The 27988-nt window shown below is 41.7% G+C and overlaps 3 protein-coding genes across 4 annotated transcripts in view; 1 reads left to right on the top strand and 2 right to left on the bottom strand.

Annotated features, from left to right (window-relative positions):
- Nucleotides 1-25: 25 nt before the first annotated feature.
- LOC108268138 (RP1 axonemal microtubule associated) lies at nt 26-8852 on the bottom strand. The gene is made up of 3 exons (XM_017472887.3): nt 7880-8852; nt 6497-6656; nt 26-5492 (listed from the first exon to the last, which is right to left on the bottom strand). The coding sequence occupies exons 1-3, from the start codon at nt 8534-8536 to the stop codon at nt 235-237; spliced, it is 6075 nt and encodes a 2024-aa protein (XP_017328376.2). The 5' UTR covers nt 8537-8852; the 3' UTR covers nt 26-234.
- Nucleotides 8853-13238: 4386 nt separating this feature from the next.
- Nucleotides 13239-21027, top strand: tcea1 (transcription elongation factor A (SII), 1). 2 transcript variants are annotated; one of them, XM_017472891.3, is made up of 10 exons: nt 13239-13595; nt 15522-15584; nt 15700-15805; nt 15887-15989; nt 16227-16363; nt 16958-17014; nt 17128-17282; nt 17804-17950; nt 20232-20303; nt 20429-21027. In XM_017472891.3, the coding sequence occupies exons 1-10, from the start codon at nt 13521-13523 to the stop codon at nt 20435-20437; spliced, it is 924 nt and encodes a 307-aa protein (XP_017328380.1). In that variant the 5' UTR covers nt 13239-13520; the 3' UTR covers nt 20438-21027. The 2 variants fall into 2 exon arrangements, with proteins under 2 accessions (XP_017328380.1, XP_017328379.1); XM_017472890.3 differs by having other exon boundaries at nt 13240-13595; nt 16224-16363.
- A 4164-nt stretch (nt 21028-25191) lies between these two features.
- The window catches only part of rgs20 (regulator of G protein signaling 20), a 9640-nt gene continuing 6843 nt past the window's right edge, over nt 25192-27988 (bottom strand). The window contains exon 5 of the mRNA XM_017472884.3: nt 25192-25737. Within this exon, the coding sequence (XP_017328373.1) occupies nt 25549-25737 (189 nt within the window). The 3' untranslated portion in view covers nt 25192-25548. The remainder of the gene's footprint in view (nt 25738-27988) is intronic.

The following is a 27988-nucleotide window of genomic DNA, read 5'->3' as shown; positions in this document are numbered from 1 at the left end:
ATCAGTCAAATAAATTCCACACAACTCCATCGGCACGGTTTTATTATGAATTATGTTCGAATGTTAGTTTCATTCAGTGTTTAAAACTGCTTTCAAGTTTTCATCATTACTATCAGTTAACTATTTTTGACGGAGGCACCAAAGTGGAGGGGTAAACTCTCTCGATCCTCCTACGATATTTCAGTTCGTTAATATAGAGGGGGAAACTAAGAAGTATGTACATACAGTTACTGTTTACAGTATTGGGCAATGCTGTCCACATCTAAGACTCAGCCCCTGTACTGAATCTTCTTCATGTGGTGTGTTGCATCTTAAGCTCTGGGATCTGGCAGATTTCTCCACCACGCTAGCTGCCGTGCCGTCCGCTGGATGGACTTTCCCAGTGGCCAGTTTAAAATCCACGGATGTAAAAGAGGGGAGGCTTCCATTTTTCTTTGCCGACATTTTTGATGTTTCTTCCAGTGGTGATACTGCCTTGCTTTTTCGACTGAAAGCTTTCCCTTTGTTACTGCTAATGCTCTGGTTATCCAGAAAAGGGTCGGAGTCACTACCGTGAGCCATGGTGAAGTATGTACACTTGGGTGTGGAGGGCTTGGCCATGTCTTCCAGTTCAGAAGACGATAGGACGGCTAGTGGGGACTGTTTTCTCCCACAAGGTACGTAGGAGGCGTCCTCGCTTGTGTTTTCTTGACCTGTGTCAACTGACGTTGTATCCACATTTTCATACATTCCCATCGGAACAGGAGGAGATCTACGAATGAGGTGATTCTCCTTAAGAAGCCACCTGCCTTTATCGATCAGGATTCCTTCCCCAGAGTCAGCCTTTGCAAGAAAGGCTAGACATTGTTCAAGCTCAGAATTCCCAATAGAGTCTGAAGAGTTGCAGTAGACTGGGACCTGCATAGTACTGTTAACCATGGAGTCAGGAAAAGAGCTAAGACTGTTGATGTTCTCAGAACTTTGCTTCACGGTGCGTTGGTAAATGAACGGCCTCTCTGCATCATCCTCTCCACTCTCGGTTAAAATATCTGTAGAAAACTGTGACGGGTCTCCTCCACTATCTGAAGTATCGGGCCTGTAATCAGAGAGGTCAGATGTGTTGGGACTAGGAAGACATCTCCTAGCATACTGATTGTCTATATTGCTTTTAGATGAAGACGTTGCTCTGTTTCTGCATCTGTCTGGCTTGATTCGGAGACGGCCGTTTGAATCATATTCGAAAATCAGAGCAGAGGACATCAGTGCTAAGTTGATAAAATCCAGCAGTTGCTGGGGGAACACCGTAGGATGCGCACAATGACAATCGTGAGCCGTATCTGCTTCTTCCGTTCCTGCAGAATCTACTGACTGGGCTTGATGTTTTTCCTCACTGTTGCACGAGTCCCTCCTCAGGGATGAAGGATCTTCCAAGAAGGAGTGATGTGACTGAGTATCTAAAGCATTGCTCTGCTCGTCATCATGTCCATCTGTTTCATCATCTTTCTCCTCAGCAGGGCGAGTTGCATTCTTACTAACGCTATCCCCCTCCGATTTCTGGAGTTCACCTATCGCTTCTCGGCCTTTATACGACTCTGAGCGGTCTGAACATTCACCTTCATGGTGCAGGTGTAGAGGAGAGTTTGGTTCTGCAGCAAAATCTTCATCCTCATCCGCTTCTTCATCTTTCTCGTTAGCATTATGAGCCTGTTTCTCAGTGACACTTCCCTCCTCTGACTTCTGGAGCTCGTGTTCAGTTTCTGGTGCTGACTTGTAATGGTCAGAGTGTTCATCCTCTTGATCGGACACTGAAGACTGGTGCGGTCCGTCAGCTGGATTTTCACATTCTGATGTGCTACACATGGTTACTTCATGGCCATTGTTAATCTCGACTTCCTTTAGGGCATTATCGTCATTACCGTATGGATCAGATTCATCTACGCTAAAGTCGGATGCCTCCGATCTAGCATCTTCGTGTGTTGCATTCTTCTCTTCTATTTGGATAGTGTCATTGTTTGGAAGGTGTGCTTCTACAGTCTCTGATATTATATCTGGCTGTTTAGGATGCTCCTTGGTTTCAAAGTAGGTGTCTTCTGCCTTTGAATGAATGCCACATCCTTCTAAACTATCTGTCCAATCTCCCCTTTTCCTGACGGTGTTATCAATCACCTCAGAATTCGATCGGACATTTTTCCCCTCTGTTTCCGAAGTGGGAGAAAGCAGTTCAGATTCAGAGAGCGTACAACCTACACTTTCTTGCCTTCTACATTTCACTTTGTCTTCTAGATTAGATGGACTGTAATCTGGCACCTGAAACTCATCAACCTGGATTATCTCATCTTCTGTGTACTTTTCCTCAATCATTTGGACATTGTCCATCATCTCCTGCTTCTCCTCACATAGATCTGCGTTGCTCGGTTCATTATCCACATTCCTTTCCTGGTTTGTCTTAACGTCATCTGCAATTTCAGTTATATATGGAACTAGTCCTTTTTGGTTAGACATATCCTCAATTTGGACATATTTCACTAGGTCTGATTCTCCCATAGCTTTATCTTTACTCAGAAGTGTTGGCTTATAGGAACTTGATTCAAGTAGGTGTACTTCTTCAGATTCTTTGGATAAATCTGCAGGCTTGGTGCTTGTTATATAATCATACTGATGTTCTCGCTCCTCTAAATATATTCTTTCTTCCTCTAAGAGCCCTCTTAAATCATCCTTCGTAGTGGCATCCTCGTTCTTGAGGGCAACATTGGTGGTTTCGTTTTCCTGACCTGGATGTTCCTTAGTGGGTTTTGCTCTATCGAAATCGGTCAAATCACCTCTAACAAGTGAGGAGATCTCTCGGCGGAGATCCTCACACATGTTTAGCTCGTCCATTAACTCGGTGATACCAAAAACGGGCCCTTTATCTTGATAGCCCTCTTCTGAGTCGACCTCAAGAGCAAACTCTTGCTCTGACTGTCTTGGTGACAGCAGGGGACTTTCTTGGATATAATTTCTCTCTTGGAAATCGCTCCAGCTCTTCTTCAACTGAGCAGAAGTTGAACTGCGGAGACTTGCCAGGCTGGCCTTAAGCTCTTCTTCATCCTCCATGCTGGCCAGTTTTTGTATGGATTGCATAACCTGCAGAGCCTCTGGATTGCTTCTTGAGTTATTAGCATTGTCAGAACCCGAGTCTTCATTGGCAGAGTTGGCGATTCCATCTCTCAGTGTCATCACCGTCAGGAAGGAGAGAAGGGCCTTTGATGGAGAGCCAAAAGCAGAGGTTAACTGTGATGAGAAGTCGGGAAGGCTACTGGATTTTGTATTCTTCTTCAAGGATGATAGATGAGAATGACTACAGGCTCTTCTGATAAACTGGATGGATAAACATAACTGCTCTGAAACTTGTTTCATAACTGACCTAGAGTTCTGTGTGTTTGGTGATATTTCACTCCCTACATCTGGCAATTTGGGAAGCAAGTCCTCTGAAGACTTATTCTTTCTTGTTCCAATCTCCTGTTCAGCAGCATGCATTCTCACGCTTGGCATTGATTTACAGAATCTTCCCAGGTTCTGTGTCTCCACAGGTTCTCCCTCACACCTAATTTGCACAAGTGGTCGAGACACTGGCTTCTTGACAGTAGAACCTTCAGCACAGTTCTCCACCAAAATGTCGCTGTCTAATTCCCCTCTCGTTTCTGAAACGTCTGAGAAATCACTTTCGATCTGGAACCTAGCTCGAGATTCATGCAGGTTTAACTCATCCGTATAGAGCGCTGATTCCGAGTGAATGTTTGCCAGCCAGTTTTCCACATACTGGTGCACACTGCAGGGGGATGACTGTAGCACTGGCATAGAAACACTTTCACTCAACTCCTTGCTCTGTTTAGGAGAATTTGTTATGCTGCCATTCACAGACCTTTGCTTCGTTAGAATCTTGAAAGGTGCTGAATGAGATGGCGGGATGACGTCTAATTTGTCCTTAATGCGAGGCCTTAGAATGTCCGTATGACCTAAGTTTATATTTTCAGACGTGCCCCTTAGCACGTTACTATGACGGAAAGGTGACTGACCTTTCTTTTTCTTTTTAAGCTTCTGCCCGTGTTTGTCACTTTCTTTGCGGCTCTGCGATTCCGGAGAATCGCCGTTCTTTAGGTCTTTTAAAAAGTCTGGAACGCTACCTTTCTGCTTTTTGTCTCTTACAGTGCTTTTCAGAAACACACCTTTGTTGGACCTTTCAGTTTTTGGTGCCTTTTCACTCTTCTTACTAAGAACTCTTTTGTTTTCAGAGTGCTTTTTAGGGGATATCTCCAGTCCTTTGTCGGAGGAGTCACACCTAGCTTGATTTTCATAGTCGGTGAAGGAGGATGCACTGTTGCTTTTTGTTTGCGAAAGGTCCGAGTGGCCAGACAGCAAAGATAAGAGTTCATTGTTCCTAGCATTCCCAGGACCAGAACTCAGAGACAGTTTGGTAAGATCGGTGTCACAGGCATTGCTTGAAGATCGAGGCCCTGATTCAGTTGAGCCTGACTTTTTGTGTTCTCGAGACACCGATACCAACCTGTCATCCGCATCAGCCCAAGTTTTTGCGAAACAGTTTTCACAGGTATCCTGTGACCGATGAATCTGCATGACAGTTTCTGTAACCTCTTTTCCTTTGTTGTGCAGCTGAAGAGCCGCTGCGATCCCTGAGCGAGAGGAGTGAGTCTTATTATGCTTGGCTTCCACTAAATTTTTCTTCCTGGGTTTTGGTACAGGTCTTGTACTGCTAGAGCTGCTATGACTGACAACACAGTACCCTTCTAATAGCTCACCTTCAGATGTGTGTTCCACATATGAGTATGCACCAACCGTGCTTTCCTGAACAGCAGTCTGTGATAGCTTCTTTATATTCTCCACTGAAGTTTCGTTCCTTCCGACACGCCTAGGTCCCGGAGTAGGCCGCCTCCTGAAACACGGTTTTGGATTTTCCGAGGCCTCAGAAGTAGCGCTTTCACGGTGATTTTCTCCTTCCTTGTTGAATTTGATTGCTTTATAGGTTTGCGTATTCTCATCTTTAGATTCATAGCCATCTATCTTTGACTCTCGTGTTCTGTTGTTATTATTGTTTTTATTATCTGGGGAGTTGTAGCTTGAGACTGGTTGTGAGAACGCTGCCATCTCCTGGCTATTAACACAGGCTCGACTCACTGTGGTGGTCCAGTGAATCATCTCCTCTTGCTTTATAGTGAGACGGACTTTCATCTCCACGGTCATGCTGCCGTCCTGGTTCACACGGAACGATTTCTCAATCTCATCATCTGAAGGTTTAATTAAGCGATCGTCTTCCTCGATACCAGACACGAAGTCACGTTTCTCCATCTCTTCTGATTCTAGTGCTCGGTTGTTCACGCTCGCCGTCGATCCCGATTTCACGTCATTCTCCTGGGAGTGACTTCCGTTTAGCGACATGTTGATCTGATTTACAAAATATCTTTCTGATGATAATGAGAAATTTCTTGATCTTGGTCTAACTGATTTTTGTTGGACTTCTTTCCAGGTTGTTTTTTTTTTTTTTCCCCAAAAATTTGCAGGTGTTATCAGAAAGGTCGGTTTGGAAAGAGGCAAAACAAAGAAGGAAAAAGTACATGAGTAAATATACATATATATTTAAATCCTGAATAAGTATAAGTAGAGTGTTGGTTGTTATACAATGACCTCCAGAATTATTGGCAACTTTCATGAACATTTAATATATAAAAAGACATAAATAAGTCATACAATAAGTGATATTTTGGGCTCGAACATACAACAATATTGTGTAGTTTTATTTAAACGTGCTTTTTTCCTCCAGGCACAAAGGTTTTTTTTTTTTTTTTTTTTTTAAAGATTTCAAAAAAGGTCTTCAACCAGCCCAAGAGTACCCATGTCACACCCCTCTTCATCTCCCTCCACTGGCTTCCTGTAGCCGCCCGGATCAAATTCAAGGCCTTGATGCTCACCTACAAGACGCTGCCCTACCTCAACACTCTCCCGAAGGCTTCCGTTCCCTCACGCGATCTGCGATCGGTTAACGACCGACTCTTAGTAGTGTCTACTCATCGTAGCTCAAGGCCCCTTTCCAGAACCTTCACACTGACCGTCCCTCAGTGGTGGAATGAACTTCCAACCTCAATCCGGACCACAGGATCTCTCACCATCTCCAAAAAACATCTAAAGCCCCGCCTCTTCCCCGAACACTCGACTAACCCCTAAAACGCCGACCCCACATTATTTATAAAATAAAAAGAAACTTCCTCTGGCTCTTACACCTCTACTTCTCTAGAACTCTATTATAAATCGTGTGCAGTAGCACTACTTGTATCGTTCTCCGCTTGATCTCTCGCTTCGCTTGTATTTCCTCACTCGTAACTCGCTTTGGATAAAAGCCTCTGCTAAATGAATAAACGTAAATAAATGTTGTGTCCTGCCTCTTACTCACACATATCACATCTGGAGGGCACTGTAAATCACTACCGGTAGAAATGTACATTAAAGAAATGATTGTACAGCTTACGTGGCAATGGCTGTGTCTTTGTTGGCCCCGTGGCTTCAGACATGACTGAGTGTGAGGGTTGAGCGGATGCTTGGAGATTGAAGTTAGCCGGCTGAAAGGGTTCGTTACCAGCTGCTACGATGACACCAGAGCACAGGATCAGGGCCGACAGACCTTCAACCTACAAATGGAATGGTGTATAGTGTATATTTATTTATTTGTTTATTTACAGTTGCTTTCGTGAGTCGTCCTGTTATGGTTACTCCCGAGCAGAGCTGTCAGGTCCCCATAAACATCCCATAAACGTGCGACTGTAACAGGGGTGTGTAGACTTTTTATATCCACTGTAATGATTCATACTCTATTTTACTTATATTTGTGCATGGAGAGTTTGATTCTATTACATAAAACAAATGGAACGGAATCAATTAGTCAAATAATGCCTTTTGAGTTGAGTATGTGATGATTGAGGCATGAAGCATACTGACTTGCTGGGGACTATACATAACCCTCTACATAGATAAAAAAAAAAATGTTTTGGTGGATTTTTATTGCTTTGAAGTAGTTCAAGTAATAAAGATATGTTTTTAAAAATTTGGTTGGTAATTTGTTGCCATATGTCATTGCCAATGTGCAATGGGAAAGTATCATCCATCCATCCATCCATCTTCTACCGCTTACTCCTTCTTCAGGGTCGCGGGGGAACCTGGAGCCTACCCCAGGGAGCATCGGGTACAAGGCGGGGTACACCCTGGACAGGGTGCCAGTCCATCGCAGGGCACAATCACATACACACTCACACACCCAGTCATACACTACGGACACTTTAGACACGCCAATCAGCCTACCATGTAAATATACTGCTAGAGAAGCCTACTGTCTTTGTTGCCATGTAGGTCTGTTTCAATTCATAACCGCAAACACCACAGTTCCATTATGGCATGTTGTTGCCATATGGCAACGATGACATTTTACCGTACAACAGAATACTCAAAACATATAGAAACTTGTTTAAATGGCAAAAAATAAATGCTAATTTATCTTAGATAGTGGTTTTTCCTAAATATAGAAAAAATTATCACATTTTGAGAGCCTTCACATTGATGGCCTTCACCATGCCAAAAGGTTGCGTAACTGCAGAAAAGGACGTGCAAATAGCACTTCCTGGTCATGTGACATGGAAGTTTTTTTTTGTTGTTGTTGTTATGTCAAAGTTAAAGCCTGCTTTTTCCTGTTATTTAGGAAAGTTTTGTTTTACTGCCTATCAAAAAAATGGCAGAAACACCATGCATTAAAGGGTTAAGGGTGTAGAACTAAAGAGACCAAACACATCTTGAGTGATCGACTACATTTTGGGCAAAAATTGTGTCGCGCTCACAAAAGCAGTACTTTTAAAGCACTTACTCGCCTGCCATCGGCGGTGTATAGCTTAACCACAGGGAACTGCATCACTTGGGAAAGGTATTCCAAGAGCGCCTCAAAAGTCGGAGCTGTCCTCCTCTGCAAAACAACTATGCGTTTAGTGCTGGGATCCCTGTTTTTAAGAACCACGAGCCTTTTTGGTGTCCTCACTGTCACAGTACTTTCAGCCATTTTTGCCATCCTGCCTAGTTCATTCTTCTTTACCAGCTGCCGGATCAGGCCTCTGCGTCCCTGACGTCCTCCGCTAGTAGGTCTGGTGCTGTTCCAGGGGACATGTCTCTGGTTGATATCATCCAGGTTCAGGGGTTTGACCTTTCTTTGATCTGAGCACACATAAGAGGCCCCGTGCTGCAGATTGTCTAAGCTCCGGATCGCGTGTGTACCTTTGGGTGTTGTGATGGTGCGCACCCCAAACGGTAGAGGCACTTTGTTTGAAAGGGCGTCCAGCAGGGCATCAAAAGTCTTGAACGTACGACTGTTGATGACTACCCAGTGTCCAGAAAACTTCGGGTCTCCACTCTTGTAAAAACAAACTCTCTTTGAGTCTTTGGATGCAAGTTGGGGTCTGGACAGTGGAGTCTGCATGCTCCCCAAGAAAACATCTGGCTGTTGTGGATCATGATGGGGAGGGGTATTCATGGTCAATCAGATCTACTATTAAAAAAAGAAAAAAAAGAAAAAGAGAAACACATTTAAATAAATGAACCTCTTTCAAAACTTATTATTTTTATTATTTTTGTCCATTATTTCTGAAAAATGAGCAGCATTGAACAAGTGCCTCAAGCAGTTGCTACATTACCTTGTCATCTCTATATTTATCTATTCATGCATAGATCTTGTGTATAATTGTTGGATGGTCTTCCCACTTAAATTTTTGTGCCTGTTCTTGGGTTTTATAATATTCATATAACCAGCGACAGTTATTTGAGTAGCCAGAAGGGGTTGGGGGGTTGGGGGGGGGTTGGTACTTTTAATTTTGTTTTCCTTTGGGGTTTTTTTTGTTTGTTTTTTCTTCTTCTCAATGAAACATTTGGGAAAGGGAAGGGAGGAGAGAAGAGAGAAGGTAAATGAATCACATGTAAATGAATCACATGAATATGAATCACATGTAAATGAATCACATGTAAATGAATCACATGTAAATGAATCACATGTAAATGAATCACATGAAAATGAATCACATGTAAATGAATCACATGAAAATGAATCAAATTAAAACATAATTGTTGGTGGTCACTCTCTTTCCGTGCTATTTTTTCTGCTTATCTAAAAAAAAAAAAAAAAAATACTCCAGTCTGATGATATTAAATCACAAGGCAATTACATTGAAATCTAGTTAATGGCCAGCTTTATGATGTGTTCTGAGACAACGTTAACACATTTACTCTTTAATTAGTCTTAGAAAGTCATACACCTTAGAACATATACATCATGAGTGTATATATAATGATAAATATGAAAACATATGTTATTGAAATGAATAAACAATTACAACAGTGTCAGATAAAAGAGGCATCAAAGTGCTCCATAATTTGGGAAATTGATGTTTGTTTTTTTTTTTACAAATTAGGACAACGTTCGTATTGAATATACGTTATTTACTTCAGGTGAGTAAAATAAACAAATGATGGAAATGAAATATCTTACCTTACTTCACATTTCAGGTGATTCCGATGTGGGACCGATGAGCTGCTAGTCCAGTCCCTGAAAAGATTATCTACGACACACACGTGTCTATTTTTAGATGGCCAGCATCAAAGTTAATTTGTGTAATCTTTACTCACGGTTAATCAGCATTTTAAGGAAGGTAATATACAGCGGAAGATTTTAATCGAACACCCGAATGTACATTTTAACAGTGAAAATGATTTTATGTGCATTAAAACAATGTTTCACATGAGTATTCTCAGTACGTGGTATGATTTTCACAACTCCATAAGTAATAACTTAAATAAATAAAAAATACTGCAAAAAAAAAAAAAAAAAAAGTCTCCAGGATTCAGTCCTCTCAACGTATTTCACTTTCCGGGGTCTTCAGCGCTTCTTTTCACTCAGACCGAATGAAGAATGCACGTTCATTTCTGCGGGCGTGTGAGACGGCTAGCAGATGGCCGAGAGTGATTCTAGTGGCTAGCAGAGATGTAATCAGATTTGCGCTGTGCGTTAATAGGGATTAGTGTGTGAGAGTTAGTGAGGGTTTATTCTGCAGCTAACAACTTTACTTGAAATAAAATGCTTACAGTTGAACTGTTTATGCAACTTTAATGTTAGCCCGAGACGTCATGCAGAGTATCAGGACGTATCATTTCTCGCTCTGTAGAAACTTGGAAAACATTGGTGTCGTGCAAGAGGGTTTCGAAAGTGACACATATTCACAGACAAGTTACTCCCAGCTACGTCTGTTCTTTTCTCTGAATTACAGATGTGAAGTAAGGTCCAAGCAAAATACCATGTAAATCAATCAGCGACTACGACAACAACGAAAACTGATATCACTTTGCATGTTCTCCCTGTGCATCGAGGGTTTCCTCTGGGTACTCCGGTTTCCTCCCCCAGTCCAAACACGTGTGTTGTAGGCTGATTGGCATTTCCAAATTATCTGTAGTGTTTGAATGGGTGTGTGTGTGTGGGCCGGGGTTAAGTGAAAAGATTATTTTATAAATATTTCTATGTACTTTAGAAGAAATGTGGTTTCTGAAACGTGTGTTTTGCCAGGTACGTTAATTAGCTGAAGAAAATCAGTGCACAGAGACTAAATCCTGTTCGGAAACCGTTTTTTCCTCCTCCGTAGATCGAAACGGATGCTTCACGATCGCCGCCTCTTCACCATTTTCTGTCATCAATCATATTATTTACCTCATTTAGTCGCATGAATTACAGTTTCTATACTTCTCACACCACAAGGTGGAACCCCGTGACTGTCTGATATATAAACCTTCTCCCCAGATGACAGTAAAATGACAGTGTGCCTATGCGTACAGTGCCTGATCCACTTCCGCAGTTTTTATGCTTTACGACTCTACCCGATCTCCACCGTAGCCTACATGTGTGTCATTTCACGACACTGCAGCACGGCTGCTCTTAACGCCATACAGACTTCATATAAATCCATAATGAACTTTTTCACACTATCTGTTGTTACCCAGATGAGGATGGGTTCCCTTCTGAGTCGGGTTCCTCTCAAGGTTTCTTCCTCTTAAAACATCTTAGGGAGTTTTTCCTTGCCACCGTCGCCACTCAGTGGCTCGCTCAGTTGGGATAAATTCACACCTTTAATATCTGTATACCGTGTCGATATTTCTGTAAAGCTGCTTTGAGACAATGTCTATTGTAAAAAGCGCTATACAAATAAAATTGAATTGAATTGAATTTGGTGACACCAAATGACACATTGAATATTGGACCCATGTCACACCCATGCATACCCCTTGCAGAATCTGCTAAATCTTAATAGTGTTAACAAAATAAGAGGGATCATGTTATTTTTTATTTAGTCCTGTCCTGAATACACTATTTCACATAACAGATCTTTACATATAGTCCACAGGACAAGATTATAGCTGAATTGATCAAAATTCCCCTGTAGAAAAGTTCACATACATATACGTATGTTTTTGTTTCTTGAAAAATTACATTCAATACTTTTGGTACAAATTTAATTCCATGTGAAGGTGGCAAGACTAATTGCGCAAGAACAACAACAAGATCACAGACCCAGAACAAGCTCGAAATTTCAGCAGGACGTCTGCTTTAAAATATCGACTTTTTAACAGTATAGGGAACATTTTCAACTGGCAGAAAGTTGGCTTGAGGTTGGATGTTCGATGTTCAGTGTAACCACAGAGGGCAATTACATTTATTGTTGAGTTTTTGTTGTTATAATAATTCAGTCCTGTTGGTAATAAGTAATGAGTAATGTGGGAATGGATCTGTATGTTTTATTTGAAAATTGTTTTATTTAGACATTATTTTTAAACCCTGGATCTGTTACAGAGACCAAGAGTCTCGAGTGAGCATGGGGCAGAACAGACGTGTAGAGCAGGAGTGTGAGGGATTAGGCACGAGTTAGAGCTAGGGCGTAGGGATTCAGAGCTAGGGCACTGGGGGGCGGCTGTGGTTCAGGTGGTAGAGCGGGTTGTCCACTCGTCTTAGGGTTGGTGGTACGATTCCTGGCCCACGTGACTCCGCATGCCGAAGTCTCCTTGGGCAAGACACCGAACCCCAAGTTGCTCCCGATGGCAAGTTAGCGCCTTGCACGGTAGCTCTGCTACCATTGGTGTGTGAGTGTGTGTGAATGGGTGAATGAGAACCAGTGTAAAGCGCTTTGGATAAAAGCGCTATATAAGTGCGCCATTTACCATTTATATTCGATATTCGCAGATAAGCGGAAATTAAGGGACCGTCTCTAAAGTTACATGCAACATTGTTAAACACGACTCTGACTTCGACAGCATTTGAAGGGAATGACTTACAGTCATATAACCAACTGGGAAGTGTCCGCGTAGGTGTCAGCTATAACGCACACCTTTTAGATTTTTGATATTTAACAAAATAAGCTATTAAATCATATGTAAATTACATATGTATTTCACTACCGAATGGGCCCCATACACAAAATATACCATAATTTAAAGCTCAATAGCATTCGAAGGGAATATGAAGTACAGTCACACAACCAACTGTAAAGTGTATGACTAGGTGTCAGCTATGACGCACACCTTTTTAGATTTTTGATATTTAACCCTACAATGCATGAACCAAAAAATAAAACCATCACGAATGCATAAAGGGGGTCAAAATGACCCGTAATGGATTGAATCGTTTTCTTAAAAAAAATAGATGTCCTATTAATTAAATAATTAAAAGAACTGATGGGCAGTGGTGGCTCTGGGTTACAGATCAGAAGGTCGGGGGTTCAAGCCCCAGCACTGCCCAGCTACCACTGTTGGGCCCTTGAGCAAGGCCCTTAACCCTCTCTACTCCAGGGACGCTGTATCATGGCTGACCCTGCACTCTGACCCCAACTTCCTGCTACGCTGGGGTATGCGAAGAAAACAATTTCACCGCGCGGTAATGTATACGTGATTAATAAAGACTCGTTATCATTAACAAATATCAAAAATTCTAAGAGGTGTGCATTATACCCGACACCTAGATGAACACTTTCCAGTTGGTTATATGACTGTAAGTCATTCCCTTCAAATGCTACTGAAGTTAGAAACGTGTTTAACAATGTCGTATGTAACTTTACAGACGGTCCCTTAATTTCCGCATATCTGCGAATATCGAACGTCCAACAACACACCGACTTTATTCCAGTCCCTTTCCATTTCCACATTTGATCCAAGAGATAATTCAACTCTGGTGTCGAGCGTCTGAAAACGAACAAAGCCGGATTCTGGTCTTAATCGCGGCAAGAATTTTCTGCGGTTAGTTGTACTGCTCGATTAGCCATGCCTTACTCGACCTGCCGGGTTCAACTCGATTAGCCATACCTGAACAGACGTAAACACATCTTCCTGCCTGCGCTGCTCGGCGGGCTGCCGCTGGGCTTGTATTAAACGCTGAAGATTTTATCGTTTTAAACCCGCTTCTGCTTCCTATCAGTGAATAAATCTTCACCATGGGCAAGAAGGAAGAAGAAGAGGTTATTAGGATCGCGAAGAAGCTGGATAAACTAGCACAGAAGAAAAACGGGGTGAGCTGTTCTGTCATGAATGAATTCCACACACACAGAGAAGCTAACTAACTTAGCCTTAGCCTTAGCTTTAGCTTTAGCTAGTAGCGGGAGAGTAATCCCAAATGGCCTTCTAGTGAACATCTCGTGCACTACCGAGTAGTCGTCTAGAAGCCTGTATTCCGAGCCCGGCGTAGTGCGCCTATGTAGGGAGCAGTGAGCCATTTGGGATGTTTATAAATCAAAAACAGAGTCTGGCGACGTTAGCTTATTTACAACTCCGGTTAAACTGATTAAACAAGCTCGATTTATAGCGGACACCAAATAAAGCGCGGCGTTAAGAATTAAATCAGCGAGTTTTGTTTGTTTTTTTGTTGTTGTTTTTTGTTTGTTTGTTTGTTAAAACCCCTCTGAAGAATATTTATATCTAAGAAATTTGACTGCAGGTCTTTTCCTGAGAACGCGAGTGAATTGGCTCAGACAAATGAATGATGTAAGAGCGCAACTAAACTTTGGTGTGTTCACTAAATAACTAGCAGCTGCGCAGTCTCAATGAAGGTGACTTACCTCGGGAGTTAGCTGTAATGCTACCTGGTTTAACCGGCGCCTCCATACCAGATAGCTGATGTCTGTGAAGCTGCTCTCAGACCAGATAGCTACACTGAGCTGATGTCTGTGAAGCTGCTCTCAGACCAGATAGCTACACTGAGCTGATGTCTGTGAAGCTGATCTCAGACCAGATAGCTACGCTGAGCTGATGTCTGTGAAGCTGCTCTCAGACCAGATAGCTACACTGAGCTGATGTCTGTGAAGCTGCTCTCAGACCAGATAGCTACGCTGAGCTGATGTCTGTGAAGCTGCTCTCAGACCAGCTGTATCCCGAGACTGAAAAACTTTACCAACTAAGTTATTAAAATGATTCTCACTGCCACATAATAACTAGTGCAACATGAATGATGTATGTTTGGGAGGGGGAGGTGGGGGGGCTAACATTCATGTCTAATATACAAGACACAAAAACTTTATGTATAATCACCAAGAGAATTATTATATATATTCTGCGCACATTTAAAACAACAGAAATTGACCAAAGTGCTGTACACAGCTAAGAGCAAATATAAACCATGTGTGTAAAGAGAAACATACAAACACGGATAAGAGGAAAAAATATACATGAGACATCCATACAGGTTAAAAATGCTCATTTGTAATAACTCAAAGCTGTACAAGAAAATTATAAAGGTAATGAAAATAATAATAATAATAATAATGCTTGCTGTTTGATTTGTACCTTTAACAGGAATGTTCTGTAATTGCGTACGTACCGTGACATTTCAGATAAACACGGGTTTGTATTTAGGGTTAGATAACACTTTTTAAAAATGATACTGAGTGACAACACTCAAAGTAATATATCGCTGAACGTAATAAACAAAAATAATTTTTTCAATGAACAAAAATAAACAGAACTGACTACCATGAAAATGTACTGTACTTTTTTAATGATATATTTATATATATATATATATAATGTATGTATGCATGTGTATATATATATATATATATATATATATATATATATATATATATATATATATGGACTATTAATAAATATTAAAGTAAATAAAAATGTATACATGCATCCAAAATGTAACACGCCAAATAACAAATAAAACTAGAGATGTCCAAAATGAATAATAATAATAAAAAAAACTTCAAATAACACAACAAAATTAGTCAGTGGTAGTTTTTTATTTCATCTCTAGAGGCCGCTCTCGTACTGTATAATGACGGCGGACTTTTCTCAGCCGCTCCTGCAATGGACACAACCGGGAAAAATTATAGTTTGGATGTGGATTTATGCCGATAATTGATATTAATCGGTCGACCTTTACTTGTTTATTATTTATTATTATTAGCATACTTATTCTTTGTATTGTGATTCAGTCAGGGGCTTTGGATCTTCTCAAGGAACTGAAGAACATGCCCATGACTTTGGAGTTGCTTCAGGTAATGTATCTTTGTTCACAGTAGTGTTGGTTCACCGTCATTGTTTAACTTGAACAAAACAAATCAGACATTTTTCCTGCTTTAATTAATTTATTAATTTGTTTATTTATTGCAGTCGACCAGGATCGGGATGTCTGTGAACGCTATCCGCAAGCAAAGCACGGACGAGGAGGTGACATCGCTGGCTAAATCTCTTATCAAGTCCTGGAAGAAGCTTCTGGGTAAGTTCAACACTTGTCATTACGTTGGAGGTGTTGAAAGCTACCTGGCCTGATGTGTCATGTGTGTTACTTGGAGTATAGATGAGCCCGGTGGTGGAGACAAACCGTCTGAGGAGAAAAAGAAGGAGCCTGCAGCACCGGTCATGTCCCAGTCACAGGGTAGCCCTGAGCCCAGAGAGGAAAGGTATCCGTAACCTTTTGAGACGTCGTGTCCGTTTATATAATATATATATTAGCGTATAAATAATGTCGGCACATTACCAGACATCCGAACAACCAGAAAATTTGTCAAAACTCAAATTGTGCATGTTTTTAAAAAATTTTTTTTATGATGTTTGTGCTTATTGCGTTTTACACATCTCTTTTGGGCGTCCTTAACTCACGCTCTCTCCTCTTTCTGGCCCGTAATTCTCTCCAGCAGTAATTCAAGCAGTAAGAGCGAGGCTGTTGACATGATGCCCACCACCCACACGTCGGCCTTCCCTCGAGCGACAGGAACGTCCGATTCGGTGCGCCTTAAATGCAGGGAAATGCTGTCCAGCGCTCTGCAGACTGGAGGCGAGTCATGCTGCACACACACACACACGCGCGCACGCACGCTTTCAGCTTTCGAGAGAAGGAAGTTGCACTATCCGTTCGAAGATTCACGAGTAGAGACGACTTGGAGCAAGAGCTTTGGCAACCATGCTCATGTTAAATGAATACCATTTTCACAGCGAGGACCGAATAGGATCAACTTGAGCTCTCACGCCGTTATTTTGGCAGCTAAAGCAACCAAATATCTATTTCAAAACAAAGAAAGAGTGATGTTGATGTACTGGAGCATCTATATAAGTGAAGTGGAATTGTCATTCTAGTTAAACGTGGACGTAAAGGGCCATGGTCCGAGCGGAATTTCCTCGTAAAGCCGGTTTTTGTAGCTAATGCATATAACGTGGCTGTTTAGCGTCATAATGCCTATAAACTTTACCGACTTGCCAGCTACATCAGCTTTGTAGAAATGGAGCTCGTCTTTGCTGGGCTTCTTTATATTCGGAGTCGATTTATTGTCGATTTTGTGTGGTTGTTTTAAAAAAAAAAAAAAGAAGATGATATTTTTATGTCGTGTTATTTTATATTTCCGAGTAAAAGTTGTGCTTTCTTACTCGTTAGACGACCATATCACCATCGGGGCCGACTGCGATGAACTCGGAGCCCAGATTGAGGAATATATCCTTTTGAGAATCCCGAGACTGAGGCAGGTCTCTATATACCATGTGTGTGTGTTTGTGTCTATTCGTAGCTGTCATGATATTTCAAACAGATCCTTGACTAAACCGCACGCATCTTCGTGGAGTTCAAGAACACCGACATGAAGTATAAGAACCGTGTCCGGAGCCGAATCTCGAACCTTAAGGACATGAAGAACCCCAACTTGAGGAGGAACGTCCTCTGTGGCAACGTGCCCCCGGATCGCATCGCCAGAATGACTGCAGAGGTGAGGGCGTGGCCGAAGATGTCTCGCGTTCTCGATACAAACAGGCTGAGCCGATTTCTCGAGGAATCTCCCCGAGATGCTTTTTAAACAGTGTTAAAGGAGTTCACACCGACGCCGCACACTTATCGGAAATATTTCACTCCAAGTCATCTGTTTAAAAAATATATTTGCTCGTAAATAAAATCTTCGTTTTCCAATGAAAGAAATGAATACGTCGGCACGATTATATTTTGGTCCGCGACACCGATTTCAAACGTTTAATCATACAGCTTCAGATCAAAAGGTTTTAAAGATCACGAAAGACGGTTCAGTCGGGCGTCCACAAACTTTTGACCGACCGTGTGGTTTTCCGAAAATCGCACCGCAAGTTTTGTACGGACTGCTAAATACGCTTTTGGTGAAAATGAATGCGAGACGACTTCCTGTTCACTTTTTTTTTTCTTGAGCCGCGGTGTAATGCTGCGTGCCCTTGATGGCCATGAAGGCACGAGCTGTATGATTGAGTGTGTGTCCGTTGATAGGAAATGGCGAGTGATGAACTGAAGGAGATGCGCAAGAATATGACCAAAGAAGCTATCAGGGACCATCAGATGGCGAAGACCGGAGGCACCACGACTGACCTGTTCACCTGCGGGAGATGCAAAAAGAATAAGTGCACCTACACGCAGGTACGTTTGAACACACTTTCCAGTGCGTTTCCTGATGGAAACGGCATCGTGAGAAATCCATGATTTCGTTTCTTTTCGTCTCGGAAGTATTCGCTCCCGGAACGGGAAGTCGGCGAGATTCCCGCGGTCAACGATAGCGTTCGAGAATCTAATCTCTAATCTGGTTTAGTAAACAATCTAAATGGTGCACATGGGAGTTTAAAGAGAACCGCGTGGAATTTCTCACTGCCGGTTTGCCCACTGGACTTTGTCATGTGCAGTACACTAGAGCGGAGTAGGGTTGTCACGATCCCATAGACATGTCTTACTATACTATTATAGTATAGCGACCAAGTAGTATCACGATACCTTGCAATATTGTGTTCATTCATAATTCAAATCTACAAGAACGAACCAGATTTACAGAAATACATAGATAGAAAATGAAAAGACAGACGAGCCAGATGTTCCTGATGGGCCCTTGAGCGAGGCCCTTAACCCTCATATACTCGGGTGTATAAATGAGATCAATGTAAGTCGCTCGGGACAAGAGCGTCTGCCAAATGGCGAGAATGTAATAGATATGTCCTCATTAATGAGAGTGAGTAACCGTGCCGCATATTTTGTCCCCTCGAGCAACGAAACCGTCCTCGGAGAACTAAGAATGAGCACGACGTTAGGAATTAATGAATGGTTTTGGAAACGCACTCCGAAAAGAGTCCTAAAATTGGGAACGTCGGCCCACTTACGAAAAAAAAAAAAACACGGCTAATCTTACACGCTTTCGAGGACTTTCCGAGCACTATCCAAGAGATGCCATTCAAACATACGTCAAACGTTTAGCGGTTTCGTATTTGTTGCCGTTTTTAGAATTCGACCACTTTTTAAACTCCATTCAATTAAAAAAATTTTAAAAAGAGGCTATTTTCAGCAGTATTTACATATCCAAAAGCCAACTTCAAGCACTTTGTACAAGCCCTGACCGTAGCATTTAGACACAGCGGTTAGCGTAATGTTAACGTAAACAGGAAGTCTTTAAAGATTAAGGTTAAGTGAAGTGTCACTAACCCTATTGTGTTTGCGAAAGCAGTGAGGTGTGGCGTTTTAGCGGAAATAGTTTTAACTGTTGCACATACAGCGGTAAAAATAAAAATACAGTGGTATATTGAAACTTTAGTATCGCGATACTACCGTAGTGCTGATATACCGTGCAACCCTAGAGCAGAGCTTTCCAAATACCGTGCCTTGTATTGGTACAGACCTGTGCGCAGTCTTTTTCTTTTTCCGCTTTTGTTTTTTTTTTCTTTCCCTCCACCTCGTGGCAGAGCGAGCGTTAGGCTTCTGGCAGGGAAGAGGGAGGAGACTGCCATTTAACACAAGGCAGTATGAAACTGTAACTTCAGAAATAAGCTTCTTTGAACCCACACAACATACCTTGATCTGTCATACACATTCATTAGCGCTATACTAACTTCGAGAACATAGAACAGTGGTGCACGGTACTATATTAATATCGTATTACAAAATAGTATAATATATATATATATACTGATATTGTTATCGCAGTAAATACCAGAAAATATCGCCATCTAGTTTTAAGTCCATATCGCCCATCCCTCACGCAGTGTCGTACAAACCTTACGCAACTTTCAGCAAAAAAAAACAAAAAACGTTGCAAATTAGTATATGGTCTTGTCAGCTACTGTTATGGGAATATTCCATATTCATACTAAATACAGAACTGCCCGCTAGATAGTGTACGATCACCAGATGAACAGTGCGCACATTTTTCATTTAGCAAGTAGTGGTAGTGTTTCGTTTTTGTTTTTTTCATCCCTTCCTATGGACTCTAATGCTAAAATTGCTAGCACATACACCTAATTAGGTGATCATAGAGTACACCTACTTTCACTGGACATTTTATCAGGTAAAACTACCTTATAGATGTGGGCGGCTGTGGCTCAGGTGGTAGAGCGGGTTGTCCACTAATCATAGGGTTGGGGGTTCGAGTCCCGGCCCACATGACCCTACATGACCCCACATGCAAGACACTGAACCCCAAGTTGCTCCCGATGGCAAGTTAGCGCCTTGCCTTGCTCTGCTACCATTGGTGTGTGTGTGTGCATGGGTGAATGAGAACCAGTGTAAAGCGCTTTGGATAAAAGCGCTATGTAAATAATGGTATATTTACCAGTTGTTTATACCACTTTATAGTTACACGGGTTGCACGTATAGCTTTTTGTCACAGCTCTACTTCATCGAATCGTCATTAAATCGGCACCTTTTTCAAATTTCCCTTCAGGTCCAGACTAGAAGTGCTGACGAGCCCATGACCACATTCGTCTTCTGCAATGAATGCGGCAATCGATGGAAGGTGAGATTTCTCTTTTTATCGATTTGATTGATTTATTTATTTTCCCACCGCCTTTAACTCCATAGTTCTTTTTTTTCTTTCCGGAGCCGTATTGATGGATTTACTCTCGATCTTTCACCTTGCAGTTCTGCTGAAGTTGGAGCGGGCGTCATCAGTGCAGAGAACTGGCTAAATTCCTGGACCATCACTTTCGTACCATCAGCTGATAGGAACTTTTTTAGGTTTTTTGGCCTCCATCGTACCACGGTGGTTATGGACACCATCAATGTTTTTTATCATTGTTTTGGTGTGGATCAAAACAATGTCCTGTGTTTTAACTTGACTTCTAGCTAGGCTCAGCCTTCGGACTACGATCAGTGTCGTTTCTTCGTTTTTTTTTTTTTTTCTCCGTTTTTTATTTTTTCTTTTTCCTTTTAACATCAGGTTTTTATATGTAGTTTAATGCAGGTATTTTTGACAACATTCACAAGTAGAACGTTTTCCCTTGCCCTAATGGAAATGACCAGTAGTTAGGCCATCTAACTTTCTTTTGTTTTACCCCAATACATTTAAATCTATTAAGGCTTTTCCATTTTAAATGTTGATCTTCTGTTAACCCTAGCCATTATGAAAAAGACCCTTTCCCTACTTTTATTCATATTTATATGCATGATTGGCAAATTTCTACTGTTTACATTTTTTTTTTCTTCTTTTAAGGAGTAAAACATTTTTCCAAGACTCACAATTGGTGTTATATACTCACTGCTTTTACGCAATTTACACAGTTCACTGCATTGCTTTTTTTTTTGGTGTTACTGAATCAACTTTACCTGTTTAAAAAAGAAAGAAGACATTCTACTCTTTGAGTTCATGAGTTTCAGGCTTTCCTGCAGAGCTCGGTGTTGTCATTCAAAGCCCTTCATCACAAAGCAGGACAAACGCAGACTCCAGTGTTTAGGTTCTCCTGGATGCCGAGTTCACGCCCCGTTTCTGGTTTAAGGGTTGGTCCTAATCTAGATCGGCTATTCTAGAAGCTCGGAAGCCTCCCCTTCGGTCCGATCCGCTGTTGCGATTTGACATCGCAACCATAGCATTCGTGTGTCTCCGCTCACTTTTATACAGGCTAATTAGCATCCTCCGATGATCTACAAAAACACTACCTTGGTGGCTGATGGAGACGTTTGGTTCCGCCCATAGCTTCAAACTTAGAACAGTTCCAACACCAGCTAGAAGCAGTGGAGTAAACTTTAACCAGGCTTCGCAATAAATACATGAGACTTGGTGGCATTGTAAGCAGTAGGGGTAGGGGTGTGTGTGTGTGTGTGTGTGTGTGTGTGTGTGTGTGTGTGTGTGTATTTTACTGGGATTTTCTCACTTCTGCTCTGAGACATTGGCCTTTAATTGTGTCTAGATTGGTCAGAAGGTGTTGATTAATCAGACAGTGGCCACGTCCGAAATCTCATACTATGACAGTACCCACTGCGGTCGATTCAGTACCCACTGCGGTCGATTCAGTACCCACTGCGGTCGATTCAGTACCCACTGCGTTCGATCCAGTACCCACTGCGTTTGAATCAGTACCCACTGCGTTCGATCCAGTACCCACTGCGTTCGATCCAGTACCCACTGCGTTCGATCCAGTACCCACTGCGTTCGATTCAGTACCCACTGCGTTCGATTCAGTACCCACTGCGGTCGATCCAGTACCCACTCCGTTCGATCCAGTACCCACTGCGTTCGATCCAGTACCCACTGCGTTCGATTCAGTACCCACTGCGTTCGATCCAGTACCCACTGTGTTCGATTCAGTACCCACTGAGGTCGATCCAGTACCCACTGTGTTCGATTCAGTACCCACTGCGGTCGATTCAGTACCTAAAATAATAATAAAAAAAGATTATTGTACTGTAATATGTTGTTTCTACAGCGCACTTGAATGGTGGACTCTCCATGTAAGATTTATAAAGGTGTGCAACTCGACATTTTGGAAGGAGTCTCCAGTGTCAGCGCTGGAGATAAAGCTGTTCTCACCCAGCCATCAGGATGGAAGGTGTTCCATGCTCTGTAGCGCAACATGCGAGGCAGATGAGAGGTCAGACTCTACTTTGTGCAGGACTTTCTCACACGACACATTCATGTCCTCCTTTTGCATATGAATATGCTTTCCCATTTACTCCTTTCAAATGGGTTTTGTTGCATTTCCTCCCACTGCCTTGATGTTTTAACAAGCCTCGTATTAGTGGCTCATTTGAATAACAAACAGCTGTGAGCTGATTGTTTTTGATGTGGATAATATGTGCATATAAATAAGGCTGGTAGGAAGCGCTGGTTTAAAACCTCTCACTATCATGGCGGTCGAAATACTAATATTTAGGTGTTAGGAGGTAGAGAACGCACTGTTTGAATGGGAACAAGAACAGCTTGACTGGGTCGTCGTTCTACGTCGTGGTGTGGTTCTAGTGGCAGTGAAGAAGTGGACGTGATGTGTTGTGCGTACACTTTTGTGAGCGTCCCAGGTGTATCCTCTCCAGAAGAGGAGTGGAGATCCCTGCATTGTTCTCCATGATAACCCCACAGCACAGAAGCTCGGGTTTGTCCCAAAGAATTAATATTTGGATATCTGCAACATGCCTGACCCGTCGCATCCATTTGAAACACCTGTGAATATAATGGAAACGGTGTGTGTGTGTGTGTGTGTGTGTGTGTGTTTCCTTTTTTTTAAAAAAAAACCCACAACAGCACCACAAGCTGTAAAATTATTGTGCTTTATTTTCATGTTAAAGATCTCGAATGCCCACAGAGATGTATATATATATTTTTTTCCTCCATCGAGTAAAACAGAAACAGATTACTGTAAACATTCAGATATTCATTTAAAAAGGTATACTCTTTTTGTAAACCGATCGTACACCGACAAAACAAAAAAAAAACCAAAAAAGAAAAAAACAAAAAGAAATAAAAAATATATATAGGCAGTATCACTTCAAAACCATTGGCTTAGATTGAGGTTGATCAATGTGGTGAATCCATCAGCTCAGATTGCACATAGTGAGTAAATTATACACAGAAGTACCCCCAGTGTAATACATGCTGGCAGAAGCTTTGGACTCGGATCAATCGCACTTTTTTGAATCGTCCTAATCTCGTGAACCTCTTCCTTCAAATGTCGTGACGTCACTGATGGATTTTTTTTTTTTTTTTTTTAGGATTTTAGAAGTTCAAAAAAAACAAAAAAAAAAACCCAAACATAAAAATGCAAGTGCAAGAATTCATTTCAGAAGTCAACATCAGGACCGATCACATCCGAATCTGATCGAAGGACCAGAGTGTATGTCTGCGGCAAGAGTTTGATTCGACTATTGCCTTAAGAGAGATGTCACGACTGAATGTCAAGGCACTTCCCCGGGTGAGGATCTTGTCTTTGAGCGACATGAATCAGGCAAGAAAATAATTGACAAAACTATCAAATAAATAAATAAATAAATAAATAGATAGATAAACAAACAACGACGACTTGGTTAGAGATTCTAGTCAGTGCTTTTCCGAGAGTAAACTAGTAATAACACAGTTTTAACTGGACTCGGCTACTTTGGTGTTACCTACAAGTAAGTGTCCTAAATACTCATCCATTTAGTCTGGGAAGTTCCCAAATCCTGGTCTTGAAGTGTCACGTTTTTAGTAAAAAAGCGTTTACCTCATGGACGGTTTAAGAGCTATGGAGTTAAGAGAAATGGGGAAATAAATAAATAAATAAATAAATAACTGTACAGCGCAGAGGGACTCGAGGACAAATGCTGATCGAAACCTAAACATGTTTGATACAATAGTAAAATAGCTTCACATTTCACTGGTCCTATTCGTCTCAAGACAGTGAGTTCTAAGTAATTCTGATGATTTTAATACTTACGCTTATATAAGATCTCGAGCCTGCCTTCTAGTAGGCGCGTTTTTATTATTTTTTTATTTTTATTTTTTTTTGGATATCGGTAAAGATTAGCCATCATGTGAGGTCTGGAGGTAACTGGATACGAAAAGGGTTTAAAAAAAAAAAAATTACTGGATTTCAAATAAAACATGGATTATGAGCTTTGAAGTCCAGAAAATGAATGACGAGCCACATTGGGTACACCACAGAAGAATTACCGTAATTAGAGGGTTGGTTGTGCAGTTGTTTATTCACCAGCTCTATGTCGTTGACGCAGCGTTAATTCCTACACAAGAGAGCTCGTGTCAAGAACCGCGTTAAAGAAACGGCGATTCGAACCTGATCTCAGAAGGGTTTATCACAACTGCTACAATAAAGGACAAAAATCGGCTTGTTCTCTGGATACCGAGCCAAATTATATACTACGTGAAATACGGTGTCCGTGTCTGTTTACCGTAATATATCAGTGTCGTATAATAGCCACCGATTTTCAAGCCATCAAAGAGGAAAAAACAAAAACAAAACAAAAGTTCATCAACATGACGTTTGGGCATTTTAAGACTTGTATCATGTCTTTTGACCAGAAATGTATAGTTTCACTCTTTGTCTATTGTTAATAGTAGTTTTAAGTTAAAAAACAAAAACAAAACAAAACCCTGCCATAAATAAGTAAGAAAGATCTTTTCCAATTGGACATGCTAGGTTATTATGACAGGGAACAGGTAGTGAAATATAGTTCAGCACACAGTTTCCTTTGAGTAAACACAATGTGTTGCCTCGACTTGACTTGATCTTCGATTCTCATACGCATTGTCTCGAACCGAACGTGTCCTGTTACACCATAAATCCTCCTTCTTTTCTTCTTCTTCTTGAAATATACTACAAATTCATAAATATATCTAATGCGTATACTGTAAAGAGCCTATACTGGGCATCACATCATCTTTTAAAGTAAATACCAAAAAAAAAAAAAAAATACCACGGTTTGTAATTGCGACGATTCAAAACGAATAAAAGAGACGCTTTCGCTTCGAAAGATGAAAATGCGCTGATAATCCTTTGGAGCTTCTTGCTATGTTGATTCGTAGCAGTACTTGTGGTATTGAGCCCTCAGGAGATTTGAGACATTGTTTGACAATCCAGTGACCTGGAGACCTGAGTGTCTTGTTCAGGTACAGAATCTCTAATGTGGTAAAATCCCTGGGAGGACCCACAGTAAGGTCCTTTTTTTTGTTTTTCTTTCTTTTTTTTTTCTTTTTTTTAAAAACCAAACTCCACGTGATGAAAAAGGAACCCAAAAAGAAGAAGAGTAAGGGAGAATTCGAGTGGGATCACAGAGATTTAGGATTCCGGACATTGCTCTGAGACGCTCTTGAGGAGGTTTTTGTAGACGGGGGAGTTCATGAAGCGTGGGTACGAGTCTCTTTGCATTAACGTGTAAATCTGGAGCTGGGCATCGTCAAACGTGTGAGACGTGGGCTCCAGCATGTTCTTGTTTATTACCTCCCGAACGCGTGAATCCAGGCTCACCTGGTAGAGGAACAAAATCATTCAGTGTTATTGAAGGTGTAATAAAAAACAAATTCCTGTTATAGGAAACTTCATCAGTGAAGCTCTCTGTAACATTTGTTCGTTTGCTCACATTAGCGGATGCTTTTTGTTTTTATCCAAAATGGAGACAGGATGCAACTGAGCAGTTGAGGGTTAAGGGTCTTGCTCACAGACCCAACTATGGCAGCTTAGTGGTCACAACCATTCCAAATGGTAATCCAAAGCTCAATAGCCCAAAGCCTTAACCACTGAGCCATAGTAATTAAACTCTGCAAGCACAACCAGTAGCTCAGACTGCTCTAGCCTATTTCACCACACTCACTAGACCTATGTTTAGATGGCAGTCCTAACTGAAAGAATTTTTCACATGACATAGCATACCACTCTGCTCTGTAGTTGTTGTTTTTTTTCTTCTTCTCTGTCCTTAACTCTTGATTGCTGGCTTACTCACCACTGGTTCAGCCAATGAGCTACATCTGTGTCGTGCTTTTAGTATTTCTACACTTGCCTGTATGAGTGTTTTAACCCACTGTCTATGTTTTGGCCTATCTTTGTTCGGTGGATTGGTATTAAAAAAATCTCATAAAGACATTCGGTTATTGTGTTCTACACTTGCGACAGAAGACTTTAATGTGATCGCTGCATGAATCAAATACACTATATGGCGAAGTATGTGGACACCTGACCATCACACCCGTACGTGCTCCTTCCAGATCCGTGTGCTTTAACATGGAGTCGGTCCCCGTTTGCTGAAATAACAGCCTCCGGTCTTCTGGGAAGACTTTCCACTAGATTCCGGAGCATGGCTGTGAGATTTGGGCACGTTCGTCCACATTAGGTACCGACGTCAGGCCTGGTGCGCAGTCGGCACTCCCGTTCTTCCCAAAGGTGTTTAATGGGGTTGAGGTCAGGGTACGGGCCAGGTCAACCTTGGCAAAAAGAGAAATCTTAATGCCTCAGCATACAAAACATTCTAGAGGGTTGAGCGCTTACGACTTTGTGGCAACGGTTTTTCGGAAAGCCGACGTCCGAGCGTGATGGTCGGGTGTCCACATACTTTTGGCCCCCCCAAAAAGTATAAACGGAAGTCTTAACCTGTGCACAGCCGAGATCACTAGCATGGAGAACATCGGTGTTTACTGGCTTACCTAGTTTCCACCAGCTTGGATTCTGCATCGGCTACATCGCCAGGGTTTCCTAGCACATCTGCATGACAGCTGACCTTTAAAAAGTGCTTTCGACTACCGTGGGATATTTTTTACTTAAAACACCAGCGATCCGAGTAGAAACATTTCCAAAACAGCCACCGTCATATCTTTGCTCGCTGTAAGGATAACTGTGATCTGTGAGTATTTGATTGTCCTGACGGCAAAAAAAAAAAAAGGTGGTGGGAAGCTCCTGAACGTTGGTCGAACTTCTCCGATGCCGGTGGCTGAACTGAGACCACCCTCTGTGCGATCTATTGTAAAGCCCTGCGTGAAGGGGTACACACGGGGCTTCACCCTCTTAAAATAAACTTGATAACCTTCTTCATAAACGCACCTCACCCGATATACCACAAAGTGGGGGCAGTACAGCTAGTGTTTACAACTCTCCAGCTGAAACATCACAGTAAACACTGACTGAACCGCTACTGCAACAATCAGGAACGAGTCCATGACTCATCCCCTAATGTCAGCAGGGAGATCCACCCCAGCAGTCTCTGGAGTACTGTTTCAGCTGGGGTTAAAGCTTTGCTACCGAACAGTTTCTACTGCCAGTGACCATTTGCTGCATTGACATTTCCATTTTTATTTATTTATTTATTTATATTTTATTCCTCTTAGACAGCAGGGAATTTCAATGTGGATAACTTGGGCAACATGACCTAATATCTGCACATACTTCATTTCTTCGAGTCATCACTACGGGCGATTTGCTCTCCGACACGTAAGGTAGCATTATGACGACACAACTGGTATTAGACTGAACTACGAAGGGGGATATTTACTCGCTCACCTAAGTGCCTACAATTACTGTATGCGTTAAATAGGAAACTGTCATTCCTACCTGTTACAACGACCTAAAGGAGGTGTACAGCAAATACAGTGTTATTTGTTTACCCTCTCGTTGTCCAGGAAATTGCAGCATTGATCTGCTGGCTAGCATTAACCCGTCTCCTAGTCATATTTAAACACGCTCTGCTACCAAGACTAAAGCTATGGAGTATATTTAGCAGGGCTTTTTGTTT

The sequence above is a fragment of the Ictalurus punctatus genome, chromosome 7 (genome assembly GCF_001660625.3).
Source record: "Ictalurus punctatus breed USDA103 chromosome 7, Coco_2.0, whole genome shotgun sequence".
Classification (NCBI taxonomy): Eukaryota; Metazoa; Chordata; class Actinopteri; order Siluriformes; family Ictaluridae; genus Ictalurus; species Ictalurus punctatus.
The sequence above is the reverse complement of the archived record's forward strand: the minus strand, read 5'-3'. Positions and strand labels throughout refer to the sequence as shown.